At 43.3% G+C, this 19207-nt stretch overlaps 1 protein-coding gene across 2 annotated transcripts; it reads right to left on the reverse strand.

Annotated features, from left to right (window-relative positions):
- Positions 1–336: 336 nt before the first annotated feature.
- Positions 337–18918, reverse strand: PCTP (phosphatidylcholine transfer protein). 2 transcript variants are annotated; one of them, XM_035107942.2, is made up of 6 exons: positions 18694–18918; positions 12100–12217; positions 5003–5082; positions 4521–4692; positions 2451–2518; positions 337–1357 (listed from the first exon to the last, which is right to left on the reverse strand). In XM_035107942.2, the coding sequence occupies exons 1-6, from the start codon at positions 18916–18918 to the stop codon at positions 1295–1297; spliced, it is 726 nt and encodes a 241-aa protein (XP_034963833.1). In that variant the 3' UTR covers positions 337–1294. The 2 variants fall into 2 exon arrangements, with proteins under 2 accessions (XP_034963833.1, XP_060127987.1); XM_060272004.1 differs by lacking the exons at positions 4521–4692; positions 5003–5082.
- Positions 18919–19207: the final 289 nt, after the last annotated feature.

The raw sequence follows: 19207 nt of genomic DNA on the forward strand, positions 1-19207 counted from the left end.
TAATGTTAATGCCTGTTTCACACAATATGACAAATGGGACATGTGAGAACGTATACTTATCTGGGCTGATTAAACATAATGACTATTATCCAGCGAACATGTGTGCACCAGGGCTTCGCATTCTTCTTTTTCCAAAAGCTATTGCTGTTGCTGTGGGGAAACAGTGCTATATACCCAAGGTGTTGTTTACCTGGATGAGGCACCAACTCTTGAGAACCAAGAAAGCAGACAGATATAGCAGAAAATCATCATGTGATCTGTCTGCTAGGTCTTGGGCCTGGGTGATCCAAAACCACCCAACAGGGAAGATGCAAGCAGAAATATAAAAATCTGAAAATAAGGCAGTTTTTTTCCCCAACTCTAACATCATTTGTTCCAGTCTCAGTGGCACAGAATGTATTGTTATATTTGCGAAGCTGGGAATCAAATGTGGAAGGCACACAACACGGAGGAAAAAACAAGTCCCGCAGTGTTACCCGGTGTGCCTTCAAAGGTTTTTAGCAAAGTTATTGCTAATTATTTTTGTTTTGCTCAGATGAATAACTTGACATTTGAAATCTTTTTGCACAATGGGCCCAACCCAAAAGAAGAAGTTAATTGTGTTTATGTCCCGCTGAGATTAATAGCCTTTAGTCACAACTAATGGATTTCAGTGGGGTTTATATAACTTTCGTTGGATGTCAGCCAGTCGTTTTGTGACTAATTATTCCAATAAAAGATAACATCTCATTTGCTCATTGAAAATCCTGTCCACTTTACCTTTTAATGAACTGTTTAAGTAACGTTTCTTAGAAGACAGCGGAGGAGCAGAGTAAGAAGAGATCAACTAAAAGGCATCCAACAGTTCTATTTAGCACTGTCGACCAGCTAGTGTGCTTTGTATCTTGAGCATCTTGATGCAGAGCTCAGAGTGCACTGCAGAATGGCTTTCTCTACTAGTTTCAATGAAGGGAGAAGTTCTGCATGCACAGCCCTCTTTGGACATAGTAGTGTTCCCTCTACTGAAGCGATGCATCAGCGCTCCTGTGTTCAAAGGTGATCATTACACTAGGGCGGTGGAACCACAAACAGCATGCCTCAAATGTTGAAATGATACGTGAAAGCTGTCAAAAAAATTAAATGGCAGTGCATCAAACAGATGGAAAATGAAAAATGAAAAGTTTTAATATGTTTCATTGTCACATGCCTGGGAACTTACATGGCTCATGATTACTATCCCAAAAGGCAGATGTTATTCAGTGATGCAAAATATACCTTTAAGCTATCAATCTGGATCACATTCAGGGAGCAATTTTTATCTTTTGCGGTAACTGTGGCAAGCTTTCTCCATATCAATCAAGAAGTTAGGCACTCCGGTCTGTAAAGAAAGGGATCACAGAATATTTATGCATCTACACTTTATGGCCTAGTAGGCAACTACTGATGTTCAACCGTTTGTTACACCTATGCCACTTCAAACACAAAAGTAATTGTGCTCTGTGGCTTAAACGAGCATTGTAAACCAGGATAGAGGGGGATTCATAACTGGTTTTTAAAATTCTTTAATCCTGGTGACCCTCCTACACAGCAGCAACATGCCACCACCATTTGCAGCTTTTCAAAATATACAGATTTACATGATCCAGCAATCAAACAATATCCCACGCTGCTAGCAGCACATAAACCAAAGGCCCCATGAAAGGTTTAGAAGAAAGTGTTTTTGTTTGATATTGCCAGTGAGAGTTGTAGGCTCTGATGAAAAGATTCAAAGGGACAGAAATGTACAAGCAAATCCTAAATGTGTATCATTCCTGGATGGATTTATGCAGTAGAAAGGTTTTGGCCTCTTTAAGGCAGTATACTTGGTGCTGTGGGAGGGGCCAAGAGCACAGCCCTCCTCCCCAGCACTAGCAGGATGCCCACCTTCAGGTGAGTAATGCATGAACGGAGCTATTGTCTCAGACTAGCAACTGACAATAGGGAATGGACACCAAACAAGTCTGGATTGTTGCTCTGGGCTCTATTTGAAGATAGCCATCTTCAAATATCTCAAGGGCTGTCACATGGAGGAGGGAACGAGCTTGCTTTCTCCTGCTCCAGAGGGTAGGATTTTAACCAGTGGCTCAAAGTTACAAGAAAGGAGATTCCGATTAAATATCAGGGGGAAAAACATCTGACAATAAGAGCCGTGGAACGGTCTCCCTTGGGAGGTTGTGCACTTTCCTTCTTCGGAGGTTTTGAAGCAGAGATTGGCTGGCCAACTGTCATGGGTCCGTTAGCTGAGAGTCTTGCTTTGCAGGCGTTTGGACTAGATGACCCTTGGGGTCCCTTCCAACTCTACAATTCTATGACTCTTCCCCTTTCAGTACCTGTAGTTCTGCCTACAGTGCTGGCAACAGAGAATCAGGCCAGAAAAGCCACGGGCATAACCCACTGGGTTGGTTCCCTACAAATTCCAGTCCTCTGCTTACCTTGGTTCCCCAGTTGACAAGCCACGAAGGAACCTTGCCACCAGGGTCATCAAAGTACGACATGAAAACTTTAAAGCAAAAGAAAGGAAGAAAAGAGGCAGTCAGAAATCTTATTTAAGCAACAGCAGCTATTCATTTATATATCTATTTTGTGGTCACCTTACTAGCAGCTATCTAAGCTGCTTTTAGTGTTGTTATTTAGAACCATAAATGTGCAGAATTTATTCCTTTATTTCTCTGGAGTTTTCCACTGTTCCACCCCACGATATCATATATATTTGCTGAACCCCCTCAACGGTTTCTGAACAACGTCTGCATGACTGCGAGAGGTTTTTCTTTCTTTCCCCCAAAAGCTCTTCTCCTCCACCCTCTTCAATTGTGCAATGTTTTGTACACCCAACTGCTGTCCCTGTAAGTTCAGAACTAATTGTAAACTGTCTGGTCCCAGGGCAATAGCTGCAAAAAAGCAGCAAGGAAAGCAAAACACTTTCTTCCCATTCAGCTCTGCAATAAATTCAAAGGTTTTTCTTCACTGCAGAAGCTAAACTGACAAAATCCTTCTCAATTTCATCTCTGGAGCTGTGGAGGCCTGTTGCAGAGTTGGAAGGAAAGTTTCCCAGTTTCAGCAAGCTCTGCCACTTTTACGCATATCCAACCACATCTAATGTTTCCCTCCCAAGAGGAAGGGATTGTGCGTACAAAAACAAATGATTCCCCCTGCCAACCCCAACCCTGCAAAAATTTCTATTAGAAAGAATTACAAATAGTTAGGGCCTAGGATACTTGAACCCATTAGCAGAACTGCAATATCTGCATCAGAAGTCCAACTTGGCACATTATTGGGACATCCGCAAGTTTTCCTAGTCTTAGAAATGAAGTATGACAATAATCACAAAGCTAGAAGTGATATGATTGGGCTGGGGAGGTGGTAAAGAGGGGATTTAACTTCTTGTCTCCACTTCAGTCCAATCAGGATCACACACCACATGCCCCTAGTGGCTGCTATGTTCCTCGGGGGAAAGCTTCCACTGGTGCCAATTGCAGCTTTCTTCTCTATGCAAATAGCAGCCACAGTGGAGGAGAGTCAAAACAGGGCTGTGGGCTGTAACAAAGGGTTAATCATTAATATTCCTAAAACCGCCACAGTACTGAAACAAATTACTCTCCCCACAAGTATTTACTTCTACAGAATAAAGAACAATCAGGCAATTGCTAATTTTGCCCCTACAGAATTTATACAAATCTGGTCTGATCACATTGTGGTTAAGCAACTCCTGTTACCAGATTACACAAATTAGCTGGCCGGGATGAGCAAACTTGTGTGCATAAGAATTAACCACCCAAAACATTGGATGCAAGCCTCTAGTGTTATTTTGTACACACCTGTTCAACTATATTGCTTTCAGTCTCTTAGAAAAATTTGTTAGTGCTGAAAAAGCAAGTGAATATGTTTTTCACAATCCTAACTTGTAGATTTAACATTTTTGCTCTAAAAAGGGATAGGCGTATCTGTCGTTTGCGGTTGACAATTTTCTGTTTCTCACAATCGTTTTGCACACTTCTGCAGCAATTTGTAAATTTGTTTATTAAAATAATCAGCAAAATTTGCCAACACTGTAGTGCAAAAATAAGCACATTGTTGCATGTCATTTTGACAAATATACACTTTTAATCAATAATTCTTAATGTTTTTATACTATTGTAAACTGCTTATAGGTGGTTGTGTTTACAGTCAAGCAGAGTAAATTTTTTGTTAAATAAACATAAATAAGATTTACAAGCAATTTCCCCTAATATAATACATTTCTGTATATTGTTTTCTTTAATATATGCACTTATATATACACTGTATCCTGAAAAATGCATTTGTGTACATGCTACTTGGCTGGGAAACTACTGCAAAATTCAGAGAAATGCAAATTTCAAAGGATAGCTCTGTTTTAGGTTTGTGCCTTGTTTTGATAAGTGTGTATTAGGTAGATTCACCTTCAAATGCAAATTGAATTGAACTTTCTCCCCATGACTAGCTCTAATCAGGTATTTCTATAAAGTTCTTTACTGATTTCTTACCTTTGGAGCCTTTCTTGCCATCGCTTTCAAAGGCCACACATTGTTTATAATTCTTTACTCTAACAATCCCTGTCTTCTCTGGGAATTTAGAGGTATTCACGCTTTTAGCCAATATAACATAGATCTTCTTCCCTTCAAGTTCCATATCTTTACGCTCACGTACGAAAACATACTATGCTGAAGTTTAAGAAATAATCAGGATGTGTCTGTATATATAACATACATATATAATCGAGACAGAAGGTATACTGGTGCAAATAAAAAAAGCAATCCTGTTTCAAGAAGCCTGCATTTGTTTTTGTTTTGCTTCTCAAAGGGTATGACGGAATATGGTTCACAAGAATGCGCATCAAAGTCTTAACTTTTTCTTTTCCCTTAAGAGTCCATTTTTACCTCATTTAAACTTGCAGAAACTGTGCTGTGAGGAGTTTGCAGCCTCAAATATTAAGAGCAAAACTGCAACTCAAGACTTGAAAGGATACATCTCTATTTGCCATGGGGAAAGGGAACTTCACTTCCCAGCGGATTACTGTTCTGCCCTCAAAAGGTTTCTCACTTATATCTAAAAATCGGAGGGGAAATGTGTTAGATGCAGACTATGTTTTATTCAGCTGGACTTACATAAGGTGGGCTGAAAATGTGACAGGAGTCAGACACGAAGCATAACTGTATATGTGTCAGTGACAAGGGTCGGGCACAAAGGGATAGACATAATTGGTTCTTTTTTAAAGAATTTGACCCAAAAGCTCATCTAGTCAAGATTCCTGTTCTCACAATGGCCATCCAAATGTGTATGGGAAACTCACAAGCAGGGCCATCTTAAGCATAGCTGGCACCGTGGTGCAAAGCTCCCTTCAGCGCCCCCCCCCCCCCATTTCCCAGAGTTTTTTTTTTTAAATAGACAGAATGGCACTGCTGGTGGGGCTGGAGGAGGCAGGCAGCGGCTGGAAGGGGGCTCCTCCGGCGGGGAAGAGGCGGAGGCTGGATGCGGTGCCTCCCGGCTCAGCTGGCTGCTTCATGCCGCAGTGGCCATGGCAGACGGAGGCTCTGGGCGCAGCACTACTTCAGCGCAGCATGGTGGAGGTGCGCGGGGGTGGCAAGCTGATGCCGGGAGGCGCCGCGTCCAGCCTCCGCCTCTTTCCTGGCGCCCTCCAGAACTTCACACCCTGGCGCGGTGCACCACTAGCCTCTATAGGTAAGACGCCCCTGCTCACAAGCAGGATTCTCCCAACTTGTGCTCCCCAGCAGCTCATGTTCAGAGGTACCAGAGGCACTACACAGATACAGTTTCACAGCCAGCAGCCTTTCATGAAGTTTCCCCCCACTATTTGTCTTAAAAAAAAAAAAAACCTTTAAAACCATCCAGTGAATAGTGTTGTATCTTGTGGTAGCAAATGCCCACCTAACAATGGGTTGTGTGAAGTTTTCCTTTTGTCTCACCTAAATCTTCCAACATTAAATTTCATTAGATTATTGTTTTATTATGATTATTAATACCCAGAGGCCTCAGGGCGGTTCACAGAAAATAAAATCAAAATAAAATAAAAACAACAACCCAATAACACACACACACACACACACACACACACACACCCAAAAAAGAGCCACATTTTAAAAGGGCATAGGATGTTAACCTGATCAACCAAAGGCCTGATTAAAAAGGAACGTTTTTGCCTGGTGCCTAAAGGTGTATAATGAAGGCAACAGATGAACTTCCCTGGGGAGAGCATTCCACAGAAGGGGAGCCACTGCAGAGAAGGCCCCGTTCTCGTGTTGCCACCCTCCGGACCTCTCGAGGAGGAGGCACACGAAGAAGGGCCTCAGAATATGATCTTAGGTAATCCCATGTTCTAGTATTACCGGGGAGGGGGGGAAATTTCTACACATTAAGCAAAATCTTATTTATCTCTATCATGTCCCTCCTTACTGAGCAGGCCTGTCACCACCTGTTCAGACCCTGCAAGTGTATTTGTGAAACTAGGATTTTCTTCTCCCGTGCGCATCATTTGATACCTGCTTTTACCATATTAATGGTCTTTCACCCAGTTTGGAGAAATCAGGCCTACAACAGCCCCATTACTTGAGAGGACATTTGTTACCAAGGACTATAGAAAAGAAAGTTGAGGCCAGGCCTAATCAAGGAGAGAATTCTAAAACTGCAGTGTCATGACTGAAAAAGCCCTAAATCAGTAATTCCCAAATGCCCCCCCCCATGGATTACTGATGCAAGATTGTGACAGGCCACATTTTTTTCCTGCCTGTTGTACAGTTTGTAATGCACCGTGCTATATGCTATACAGTTTTTAAATGTATTTTAAAGCATCTTTTATTTCTCATATATTGTATTTTATTGTATTCCATAGAATTCAAATTATAACACAATAAATTACAATAAAAGCAGCAATTCAAATGCAATTTTAAAAAACCAAAATGAATTAAATGCAGTGGGTGTGTTGTCGCCAATATTTAACCAAAAATCCAGAGTCATGCCAGAGACCACCTGAATTATTCTTGCAGTCCACTGATCGTTCACAGACCACGGTTTGGGAAACCCTGCCCTAACTTAAGCCTTCTTCTCCAGTAGGTAGGCTTCATGGACAGATCTCAAAAGCTGGGGAAGTTCCAATGGGGCAGGAAAAGGTATTCTCTGAATTCGAAAGCACGCAGTGAAAGTAGATAAATAGGTACCGCTCTGGTGGGAAGGTAAACGGCATTTCCATGTGCTGCTCTGGTTTCACCAGAAGCAGCTTAGTCATGCTGGCCACATGACCCAGAAAAATTGTCTGCAGAAGCAGACAAACGCCAGCTCCCTTGTCCTGTAAAGCGAGCAGGGGCGGCTCGCCCATTGGCCCTAGTGGCACGGGGCACCGGGGCACTGAGGGGCGTCCCAGCAAGTGGGGGAGCTGCGCGGCGGCCTCCCTCTTCCTGGACGCCCGCCAGCCGCTCCGCTCAGGGAAGAGAGGTAAACGAGTGGAGCAGGGGCACTAGGACCCTCTGCAGTGCTGGGGTCATCCCTCACTCTGGCGCTGCATTTCATTGGTAGAGGTGACGCCACATGGCAGCAGCTCTACCAATGAAACGCAGCGTAGAGGTGATGGCAGGCCAGTCCCTGGTTTTTGTTTTGTTTTTTTAAAGGGGGGGCAGCCCAGGGATCCCTGCACCAGGGCGCCCGATGAGCTTAAGACGGCCCTGAAAGCGAGATGAGTGCCGCAATGCCAGAGTCGTTTGTGGCTTGACTTAATTGTCAGGGGTCTCTTTACCTTTACCTAAAGTTCCTTATCTTCCCGAGTAGCTATGGCAGGCAGACCATAAAAGTCACTTCAGATGCTGCATTTTTTCCAATGAATGTGGGAATGGCTGCAGGAGGAACTATTTTGCTGCAGACACATATGCTGAGATGCCAGTATTCCTCACAAACATATGAAGGGGCCTAACAAGTTATTGTCTTGGAATACATTATTTCCGTGTGATGTAATATGTAATGCCAGCTGTTTGATGGATAGTGCTGTTCCCACAATGCAATAAGATACCAAAGAATATCACATTTTCCACCAGAGGTCACTGGAGTATTAACTTGGTGCCATTTGACAACCTATTCAGTTTCCTACGTCTTAAGCAGCAAGGAAACTCAAAAGTGAAGGTGTGAGAAAAAGAGTAATATTTGACATGTTCAGTTTAATGGGCAATACAGAGAGTTTCACTTTAAATGGATATTTTCTTTCACATACCAGAAGGACAAACTGAACCCTATTATTTGAGAAGACATGCTATTATTATATCTTATGTCATCCTATTACTTGCAGAGTATAGCTTCTTTCAATATTCCCCAAAGAGTGAGATAGACTAGATTAAGGGCAGTGAGGATGGCTTGCTGGTTAATATGTCTCCGATGTCTGTAAATCTGTTCATACTGTTACCTTTGTTCACCTTTTATTGCCTTTCCAAAACAACCTTTCCAAGCTCACTATCAAAGCACGGACTGCAGAAATGTCCATGGGTTCAAAAACTGGGGAAATATGGTGAAATAAGCTACAGTGCCCTACTGAGATGCATGGGTTCTCAGATCATATGTTTGTTTTTCCAAATCTCCTCACTTCCAGAGGTAGCCCCCTGCTGCCCCATAAAGCCCTCTCACACAAGGGGCCCTTGGGGAAGAGCACCAAGAAGACGAGAGATTGCTACTGAAAAGACATTTTGCTGCTCCCCCTGCTAATCTAAGTGGTCTAATCAGTAGGCTTCCAGCATAGACACTAAGGCAGGCATAGGCAACCTTGGCTCTCCAGATGTTTTTGGAACTACAACTCCCATGATCCCTGACCACTGGTCCTGTTAGCTAGGGATCATGGGAGTTGTAGTTCCAAAACATCAGGAGAGCCAAGGTTGCCTATGCCTGCACTAAGGTGAATCATGCCCATCGATATTAAAATCTCATTATTCATTACTAAAGTTGCAAGAATAATTTGCCACTTCATTTTAGTACACTGGAAATTATCGAAATGTTTCTTCTTGTGAATGTAGAGTCCCATTGGGGAAAAGGTGGGGTATAAAATTGATAACAGTAACAATAATAATGCATAATTTTGTTCTTTAAAATTGATTAATCAAAGTATGCAATATTGTCTATGCACACACACACACACAAATCAAAACTTCGCTCTTTGTGGAAGTTCCACAGTCTTAAGTTAAGAAACGCACCAGAAATATTTTAGTATTCACCTTTTGAAAACATCTTGTCTGAATGACAATGGACATCTAATATGCTATATATATTGATACTGATATTGATATATTATATAACATAGATGTGAGCGTGGCATCACACAAGAGATAATGGAAGATATTTGAAACATTCCCTGCTTACCGTAGGCCAAAATATGTGAAGCTCTGCAAATCAGACATTGTGAGTCATTTGCAGATGGGGACATTCATATCCTATTGCCCCTGCCATGCTGAAGTCATGGGTTTCCTTCCCCACCCTTTGTGTCTGTGGCATGCAGTAATATAGCTTCATCCCAATGGAAGATAGTGCATCTGCTCTTATTAATCTCACAATAGCTAAAAGTTAGCCAAGATGACCAAGCCTTCCCCATGTATCTCAAGGGACACTCAAGTTAACTTCAACACATAATTGATACATGTGGACATAATGGGAAAATCTACTTTACATGATAGGGAAGGGCAGTTGTTGCAACTTGAAAGTGCTCTGTCAGTAGTGTGAATCAAGGAAAACTCAATATATAATTAGAACAAAACTATTCTAACGTATGGAGAAACAGTGCATCGCAGGCAGTGTCCTAAATTACTTGAGCAAAAGAGGAGGGTGAGGGTGATGGCTGGAAAGCAGTTTCCACCAACTGAAGAAAAACAGAGCACCATTTCTTTGGAAGGATACATCTTAAAATGCTTTTCCATGGGTGCTACTTAGAATAAATGGCTTTCCAACATTAACCGATGTCACCAAATTCAGTGTGATGTCTTGAGAAATGCTCTCTTGTTCTAGGGCCGAAAAGTCATTACCATGCTATCTTCTAAAAGGTGTCAGCAGAAACATGTAATCAGGACTAGCTGTGCATGAAGAAACTCCAAGAGTAGTGGTTTCAGCAGGGAGTAATCTTAGGTATTGGGATGTGGGTGGCGCTGTGGGTTAAACCAGAGCCTAGGGCTTGCCGATCAGAAGGTCGGCGGTTCGAATCCCCGCGACGGGGTGAGCTCCCATTGTTCGGTCCCTGCTCCTGCCAACCTAGCAGTTCGAAAGCACGTCAAAGTGCAAGTAGATAAATAGGTACCGCTCCGGGGGGAAGGTAAACGGCGTTTCCATGTGCTGCTCTGGTTCGCCAGAAGCGGCTTAGTCATGCTGGCCACATGACCCGGAAGCTGTCTGCGGACAAACGCCGGCTCCCTCGGCCTATAGAGCGAGATGAGCGCGCAACCCCAGAGTCATCCGCGACTGGACCTAACAGTGAGGGGTACCTTTACCTTTACCATATATACACCAATCACCAAATAAGAGAGGAAAGGAAGGGGAATGAAGAGGGGGTCCCCTTCCTCCCTCTTTCCACATTGTTGATAAGTTCATAGCCTTTCCTCATAAGGAGGCGCTTTAATTTAAACCCTTCATTGCTCGGTCCCAGCTCCTGCCAACCTAGCAGTTCAAAAGCACGTCAAAGTTCAAGTAGATAAATAGGTAACACTACAGCGGGAAGGTAAACGGCATTTCCGTGCGCTGCTCTGGTTCGCCAGAAGCAGCTTTGTCATGCAGGCCACATGACCTGGAAGCTGTACGCCGGCTCCCTCGGCCAATAACATGAGACAAGCGCCGCAACCCCAGAGTCAGTCACGACTGGACCTAATGGTCAGGGGTCCCTTTACCTTTACCTAATCTTAGGTACTGCTACAGCTGGATCACCATATGATACGTTGCACAACTAGATAAGGATGTCATGTATAGTTTATATGGAAATAGTCACCTGTTTAAACTAAACATGGAGAACAGAACCGGATCTTTGAAGTTTAGGATAGGGATGGAAATGCACAAATGTCATTCTGTTAAATAAAGATGTACACAACAGTATGACATGACACCATCTCTGACAAATTTCACCTAAAGCAAATTTTGGTGGCAAAAGTGGAAGTTCTTGCTTCACGCAAAACTGCATCGGAATTAATGTTGAGGTAAAACAAGAACTTCCAAGAGGACTCATGATATTTCTCAATTTCACACACCCTTAAGTTGCCACCAAGTTCACCTTAGTGATGCTAAGAGGCAAATCTGGAGGCTCCTGCCCATGCAAAACATATGAGGAATTCTGAGGGAAATCAGAAGAATTTTAAGAATACAAGTTAAATTTCATAGGGGCATCCCTGATTTGGAGGAACGGAAACCCATGTATTGAAAATTATTATAATTGTTTTAAGCAACCAACTGGACAAAAATAAGGGGAAATTCTCTGTAGAATCAAAGAGGTCAAAGCTAAAGAAGGTCTTAGTAGCCAATTGCAAAAGAGGATAGGCTTCTTCATCTTTTCACAGATGTTCAGGAGAGGGAATTTCAGCAGATGTGGCTTGCATAACACATGTGATTCCCTTTGCCTCCATAACTATTAGTTTCTGCTTTTGCATCTGACCACTCTGTCTAACAATCTAATAAAAAACTGGTGATTAAGGGGGTATCAAACACCAGGCCTCAGATTCCCCAGATGTCACATAATGATCAAGAGACAAATCCGTTTACCCATAAACCAACACAAGAACAGTGTTGATGGATCTAAGAATGTTGATTTTAACACAAAAAGTGGCTAGCAAGAAACACATTACCTCACATTTGTTTTTCAGGGCATCACAAGTGGGTGACTATATTTTCAAGAGAACTCAATAAACAATGCAATATATTTTCAAACAGCATTTATGCTTTGGAAATGGAAATTGAATTCATGCATTTTTCATACTGAAAAACTGTACAGAGCACTTGAAAGAGCGAAGTAAAAGAATCTTAGAAACGATGGTGGTCAAGGAGCGGAGGGAAGGAACCAATCACAGTGACCAAAGAAAATGACATTTTGGTCTTGAATAATTTACTGACCTCTAAGATACCGGTCCCATTTTGTTCTGTAGGTTAAATCCATGTACACTTCTGCACATACATCTGGGGAACAATCTCCAAGAGTGGCATAGACTTTATATTCGTACAGTCCAGATTTCTGAAAAAGCAAGAGAAATAGGAGGGAGCAGTTGGGGGAGAATCAAGAATCCTGTATTTCAGGCCTTTGCTTGGTTGCACTAGCAATGTCCCCAAATACTCTTTTATACCACTGTGCTTGCACAATGAATACATTTACAACATATAAATATACTCTGTGATGTTTGCGTCAAAATAGAGGCGAGTTGGTCCATTTGCCTAAAGAACTGGACTGCTCGATGACAGACTTATCTTAAAATATATTCCAATCTCTCTGCTAGGCTGGATATATCTTTTTTTCTATATAACCTTAAACATAGTTACAGGTACCGTAGGTAGCCGTGTTGGTCTGACGCAGTCAAAATAAAAATAAAAAATCCTTCCAGTAGCACCTTAGAGACCAACTAAGTTTGTCATAGGTATGAAATAAAAAATCCTTCCAGTAGCACCTTAGAGACCAACTAAGTTTGTCATAGGTATGAGCTTTCGTGTGCATCTGAAGAAGTGTGCATGCACACGAAAGCTCATACCTATGACAAACTTAGTTGGTCTCTAAGGTGCTACTGGAAGGATTTTTAATTTTTATTTTGAACCTTAAACATATTACTCAAAAGCAATAATGCTTTCTCATATTTACACACTAGGTGACATAGAAGTCATCCTATATATAAGGGGGTGTTATAAATATAACTCAGTTGTTTATTTTAAATATCAGAGACTACTGTACAGTATAGTTAAATGAAAGTCTTATCAGCATCTAATCCCCCTTTATCCTTTGAAACATAAACTGCAGCGGGAGTCATACTTCTGTTATGATAGCTATATTTCAGCACTCTGACTGTATTCTACTTTTGTTAGACTCCAGCAAACCACCACCCCCATCTTCACCAGTCCAGAAAAATTCATGTTATTTATTTTGTTTTGTCTGAGTGGTGCTCTCTGCACAAATCAAACAACCCTTACACTAAGAGTTGGATAACCCTTTGTTCAGAGAGTTGAAATTATTTGCTAGCAATACCAATTGTAGAAACAGAAGGTTTTCGGGTCTAATTCATCGAGGAGATGCAAAAATGTCAAAGCACAGTACACGTGAATGGAATTTAAACTACCTTTTACCCTTTTCAGTCTTGTATTCTGTAAAATTAATTTTTAACAGAGCTCTATTATCATGAACTTTCTCATTCAATAAACATCACTTCATCCTTCAGCACGGTCAGCTAGACCCTTTATGAACCCATCATTTAAAGAAAGGAAATATTTGAAATAAAGATACGGCATGACTCACACAGCATTTTGTAATAAGGCATTACAACACTGCTTCACAAACAAATTCTGGCAACGTGAAGTAGACCTCCACCCAAGCCTACGCCCTCCTGAGTTCTATTTTCCAAAGATACATCAAGCCTGCAATTATTTAAAAGTGATTCCTGAAATTTTATACTCTGTAAAATCGCTCTACCTCCATTTAAAGGACTACCCTTTACTGCAGAACATCACAAGAAGAGTCTGGAGTCTAGACCATCATCTACCACAACAGATGATTTTAGTTGTGGTTTTAGTTCACAAGGCTTGCAATATCTCAGATAATCTGAGCTTTCAAAGGTTAGCAAACCTATTTTCCTGTACGAAAAGAATGTGAGTATCAACTGAAAGTGAGATTATGACGTGCCTCTAGATTACAGGAGATGTTTGTTTAGAAGGCTGGAAAACATACAGTATACCATAGTGTTCTCAGACTGGACCATCGCAGTAACAAAACAAAACAAAATTGTTAAACATTAGTCTGCATTATGAAAACAATAAATTCAAAAGACAAACCACCGCCTATAGCTAGTCTAGATTTTAGTATGATCCCACCGCTCTGGCAGTGTTAGTAGCTTTCCACCACGAAGAGACTTTCCTGTATTTACTGTAGAGATTTCTACCAAAGTTGCTATAGTGACACAGATATCTTTAAAAGCAAAAAAGAAAGGTGTGGGTTATAAAATATTTTGGGCACTTTGAGAGCTTTTTCTTTCTGGTTTATTTTATATATTTGTTTATTCATAGTATGTGATAAAGCTGGCTTTAGTCAGCAAGCAAAGCCTCTCTTTTTTTCTTTTTTAAAGCAACTCTGGGACACTTGCTAGAACCCTTAAAGTTCCAGGTTTCGTTTCCAATCCTCTGTTCCTCAGGCATGTTTGCAAACTGTAAATTATTATTACTATAATTTTATTGCCCAACCTTCACCCCATGGTCCCAGGGCAGGTTACAATAATTTAAAATACAACATTAAATACTTTTAAAACTTACAATCACGCACCCCCAACCCCCCCCCCCACAAAAATAGGGTGGGTCCTAAAATTGTACACCTCAGGGGTCAAAGGCCAGAGCAAAGCATGCTATCATGGGTTACCACAGTATGATACTACTGTACTACAATAGTTAAAAAAGCTGTCCATCAGAGAATTAACAAGGCAACCCTAATTAAAAAGAAGTGCAAATATGTGAAGAAAAGCTATGTAATCCCAACATCCATACACCTACTTATTTTGCATGCCTCTAATTACAGTGGTACCTTGGTTTAAGAACAGCTTAGTTTATGAACAACTTGGATTAAGAACACTGCAAACCCGGAAGTAGGTGTTTTGGTTTGTGAACTTTGCCTTGGAAGGAGAACATGTTTCGCTTCCTGTTGAGTGTGTTCCATTTGAAAATAGAGTCCCCTGCAGCTATGGGGAAGCACGCCTTGGTTTAAGAATGCTTTGGTTTCAGAATGGATTTCCGGAACGGATCAAGTTCGTAAAGCAAGGCACCACTGTAGCAGATGGATTCCATCACTTATGCTACCTGCCAACCTGTTTTAACTTGCGCTGCTGGCATATGTCTACAAACTGCAGCGTTTGTTTTGATAAAACAAATATAACAAATTGCTTGCTTTAAAACCGAGCCAAGCATACTTTCTTCTTGAGGGATGATACTGTATTCCAGTCTCCAAACAATCACCATGTAAACTTAGAATGACCTCCCAGGCAGGGCTTAAATGGCCTTTGAGCCTCACTGGGATGACAGTGTGATTGTTCCTATAGTAGAAGAGAAATCAGAAGAGAGGCATTTCTTATTTCAATAATCAGTCTGACCAATGCAGATCTTGTATTCCCATTAAAAAAAAAACAAAATTAAACATACAAGCCACGTGTGAAATTGTTTTTGATCCATGTCAGCATTTGCTGACTGGATAGAAATATCACACCAACAAAACAACCTAGCATTTAAAATACATTACTTCCCAGCCCCCAATTATCCAAATTCCTGTTGTATCTAATACAGCAGGGCCATGCAACACACACCAAAATAGCTGAGGCTTCAAGCATTCCACCAACGCACGTCCCAATTTTGATAGCACTTCGGCTGGTAGAGAATTGGGCTTCCTGCCTGCGCTAGACTCCACTTCCAAGCATCTCTGCCAGCTGCTTGAATCACGCTGTCTCTGACCACAGGCAGCCCACAAAGTTTTCCTCTTGGCCAATAAACCAGCAGGGCTTCAGTATTTCAAGGTAGAATGCCCTGCTGAGTTGGCCAGCTATTTATCCTGAAGCGGAAGCAGTCTGAAATCTGTGCTGAGGTGGCTGGGATTTGTCCTCAAACGTATACAAGAGTGAAATCAATTTAAAACAGACAGATCTGGGCCAGACAGATCTAGGAATATGATGGCAAGGGCTGTCATACTGGCTTCAGCAATGAATTAAGAGTGGCGAGGTTGCTGCCATCTAGGGCTGGGTGATACCTGGTTTTCAACATTACTGTAATGATATATCATTATGTCTGAAATAAGGATGGAGCTATGTAGAGGCCCACACTAGCCCACGGCCAAGATAAGAGCATAGTACTGTTCTACCTGAGTAAATAAGCTCATGACAAGAAATTAAATGGAGTAAATTTGAACACACAAGTGCAGCAAGCAGAACTCTTCAAGAAAACAAGCTACTTGAAAGTGTAGGTGCAGCGTTTAGAAAATATTGTTCGTCTTCTAACTCTCAAGCCCACTCCAGCTTCCCATACCCTTTCAGTAAGGGACAAAAAAGGAGAAGAGTTTGTAGGTTTTTTTAAAAAAAATGCAGTTTTTCCAAGGACACAAACTGCTTTGGAAGGGAAAGAAAGAATAAAATCTGCCTGTGTCTGTACTCCTGGCATCCTGCCCACCTCCCTGACCCATTCAAGGATGCTGTAAAAAGAAAAAGAAAAAGCTAATCCTTGAACCAAGGATTAGATCAGCACAGGTTCTCAAAGATTGTCCTACAAAACTTCCTGTGAAAGGGAGCAAGGGAAAAGAAAAACAGACAACTGTGGTGCACCCCCATGGTTAAACAAGACAAAGTCCAGCTGTTAGTACTCAAGTCTCATCTCCTCTCAGGTCTGGGAAGCAGAAGACTAAAAGAAAATAGAAGCCTCAGGATCATGAAAGGTCATGAAGGACGGGATGACACAGAAGCAAAACACCCATGAAAATTGGGGCTAACCCCACTATAGTTACGGCAAAATGCTTGTCGATCTAAATCCAGAAGCACACTCCACACCCAGCCAGGTTTGACCCATAGGCTGTCAGTTGCTGATCAGTACTCTACAGAAAGCTTCCTATCTGGAATACCCAAATTCTGCTACTACATCTCAAGGGAGGACCCTGTCTATTTCATGGTCACATAATGCACACTTCCCTGCCCCTCTGCTCCCCTGGTTGATTCTGTCCATTTGTTATCTCCCACACCAGGGCATTAACTAGTTGTTGTTTTCCTTCCTGGCAGTGCTATTATGTCTCTAACACCTGCATGATAGGTAGAAGCGCAACAGGTAAGCTGTTCACGATTACTGCATCTTTGATTTCTGCTTTTCCTGTACTGTACATACCGGTAGGAACAATGCAATGGCCAGGGGCTGCCTTCTGGCATATGTTTTGCAATACTACACGTGTATCCTTTAAAGTTCACTCACAAAAAATCTAATACTGAAAAGAGAGGTAGAAGTAAATCTTAATTTTTCAAATGAGGTTCAGGCCTCTGAGCAAGTCTTGTAATCTGTCCTGGAAGGAAGAAGCCCTGCTCCTACATGGGTGTGGATAAACAAAGGAGGACCATAATGGAGAGCAGGATTTTTTTATGGCAACCCTAGGAACAATAAAGATCTACATTGGGATCTGCTGCCCCTGTGGATCCTGCTCCAAGAGGCAATCATCTTACCTTGCCAGCCCTGTTTTGTTTGATATAGCGGTGCTTCTCCTTAAATACTGAGAGGCTGCTGTTGCTCAGCGGAAAGGCAAGGCATTTTGTACATGTTCAGGAACTTTGTAATCTATTTCTTTGAAGAAGAGACATGTCCAACAAACGAGAGCATGCTGTAGTAGAGAATAGGAGTTGGAAAACATGGTGCATTCCCCACGCCTCCAAAGGCTGGAAGTGGTTTTTGAAGTGCAACGGAGGCCTCAGGTTCAAAACCCCCTCAGGAACAAAGCTCTCAGCAGGATAGCTTGGGGCCAGCCATCTTTCTCTCTGCCTGACCTACCTTGCAGGCTTGTTGTGAGGTTCATGGGGCATGAGAGGGAGGGAGCCCCACAGGCCACTGTGGAGGAAAGGCCGGGTTGAAGTTTGGCCAGGGGGGTCTGACTAACAAAAAGAGCTGCTGCCCCACAGAGTGTTTCTCAACCTTTGGTCCCCAGCTGTTTTTGGACTACAATTCCCATCATCCCTAGCTAGCAGGAGCAGTGGTTGGGAATGATGGGAATTGCTGTGAAAACAGCTGGAGACCCAAGTATGGTCAACCCCAGCCTAGTGTTTCTCAACCTTGGGCCCCCAACTGTTGTTGGACTACAACTCCCATCATCCCTAGCTAACAGGACCAGTGGTCAGGAATGACGGGAATTGTCACAAAAACAGCTGGAAAACCAATGTACCTGGGTTTACAAACATAATTGGTTCCGGAAGTCTGTACTTAACCTGAAGCTTACTTAACCTGAAGTGAACTTTCCCATTGAAAGTAATAGAAAGTGGATCAATCCGTTCCAGACGGGTCCGCAGAGTACTTAAACTGAAAATACTCAAACAGAGGCGTACTTAAACCGAGGTATGACTATATGGTCACCCCTGGCCTGGCCTAACTTTTGTTAGACTACAACTCCCATCATCCCTAGCTAGCAGGACCAGTGGCTGGGGATAGCGGGAACTGCCGCAAAAACAGCTGGAAACCCAAGTACAGTATGGGCAACCCGGGCCTAGTGTTTCTCAACCTTGGGGCCCCAGCTGTTGTTGGACTACAACTCCCATCATCCCTAGCTAGCAGGACCAGTGGCCGGGGGTGGCGGGAATTGTAGTCCCCAAACAGCTTGGAGGCCTCCTCTTTCCCTCGCGTTTCCACGGCAACGCGGCGCCCGTCCCTCAGGCTCCTTTGCCCCGCCTAGGCCTCGGCGGCCCTTTTCCCCCTTCCCTTCTCGTCCGGCCGCAGCGCCGGCGCCCCTGGCCGCCCTCGCACCTCGTCGAAGAGCCGGAAGATGCAGAAGCTGGCGGTCTCGGCCATGAGCTCCCAGGCGGCCCTGGCCGCTTCCCGGGGCTTGGCCGACTCCCGGCAAACGGCCAGGAACTGCTCTTCGCCGAAGTGGCCCCGGGCTTGCTCCGCCTTGCGCGAAGAGCAGCACGTGGAGGACGAGGACGACGACGACGACGACGAGGAGGGGCCGGCGCTGGCGCCGCGGGACATCCCCGACGACACGGGCAAGCAGCGGGCCGGCCACCACCACCACCTCCGATGCCCGCCCTTCGCCTTCGCCGGCGGCAGAACCTTCGGGCGCCTCTGCACCAGGGCGCGGAAGGCCTCCGGGAGGCACATGGCCCGCGGCGGCGGCGGGTGGCCTCGACGGCGCTGGAGGCCGAGCTGCTCGCGACGCCCCCCGAACCTCTTTCTGCCGTCGAACGGGGCGGGGGCGGTGCCGCGGTGAGAGTGCCGGGATAGGGACGCCGAGGAAGGCCTGGGTTCAGATCGCTCCCCA

Source organism: Zootoca vivipara, chromosome 2 (genome assembly GCF_963506605.1).
Source record: "Zootoca vivipara chromosome 2, rZooViv1.1, whole genome shotgun sequence".
Classification (NCBI taxonomy): Eukaryota; Metazoa; Chordata; class Lepidosauria; order Squamata; family Lacertidae; genus Zootoca; species Zootoca vivipara.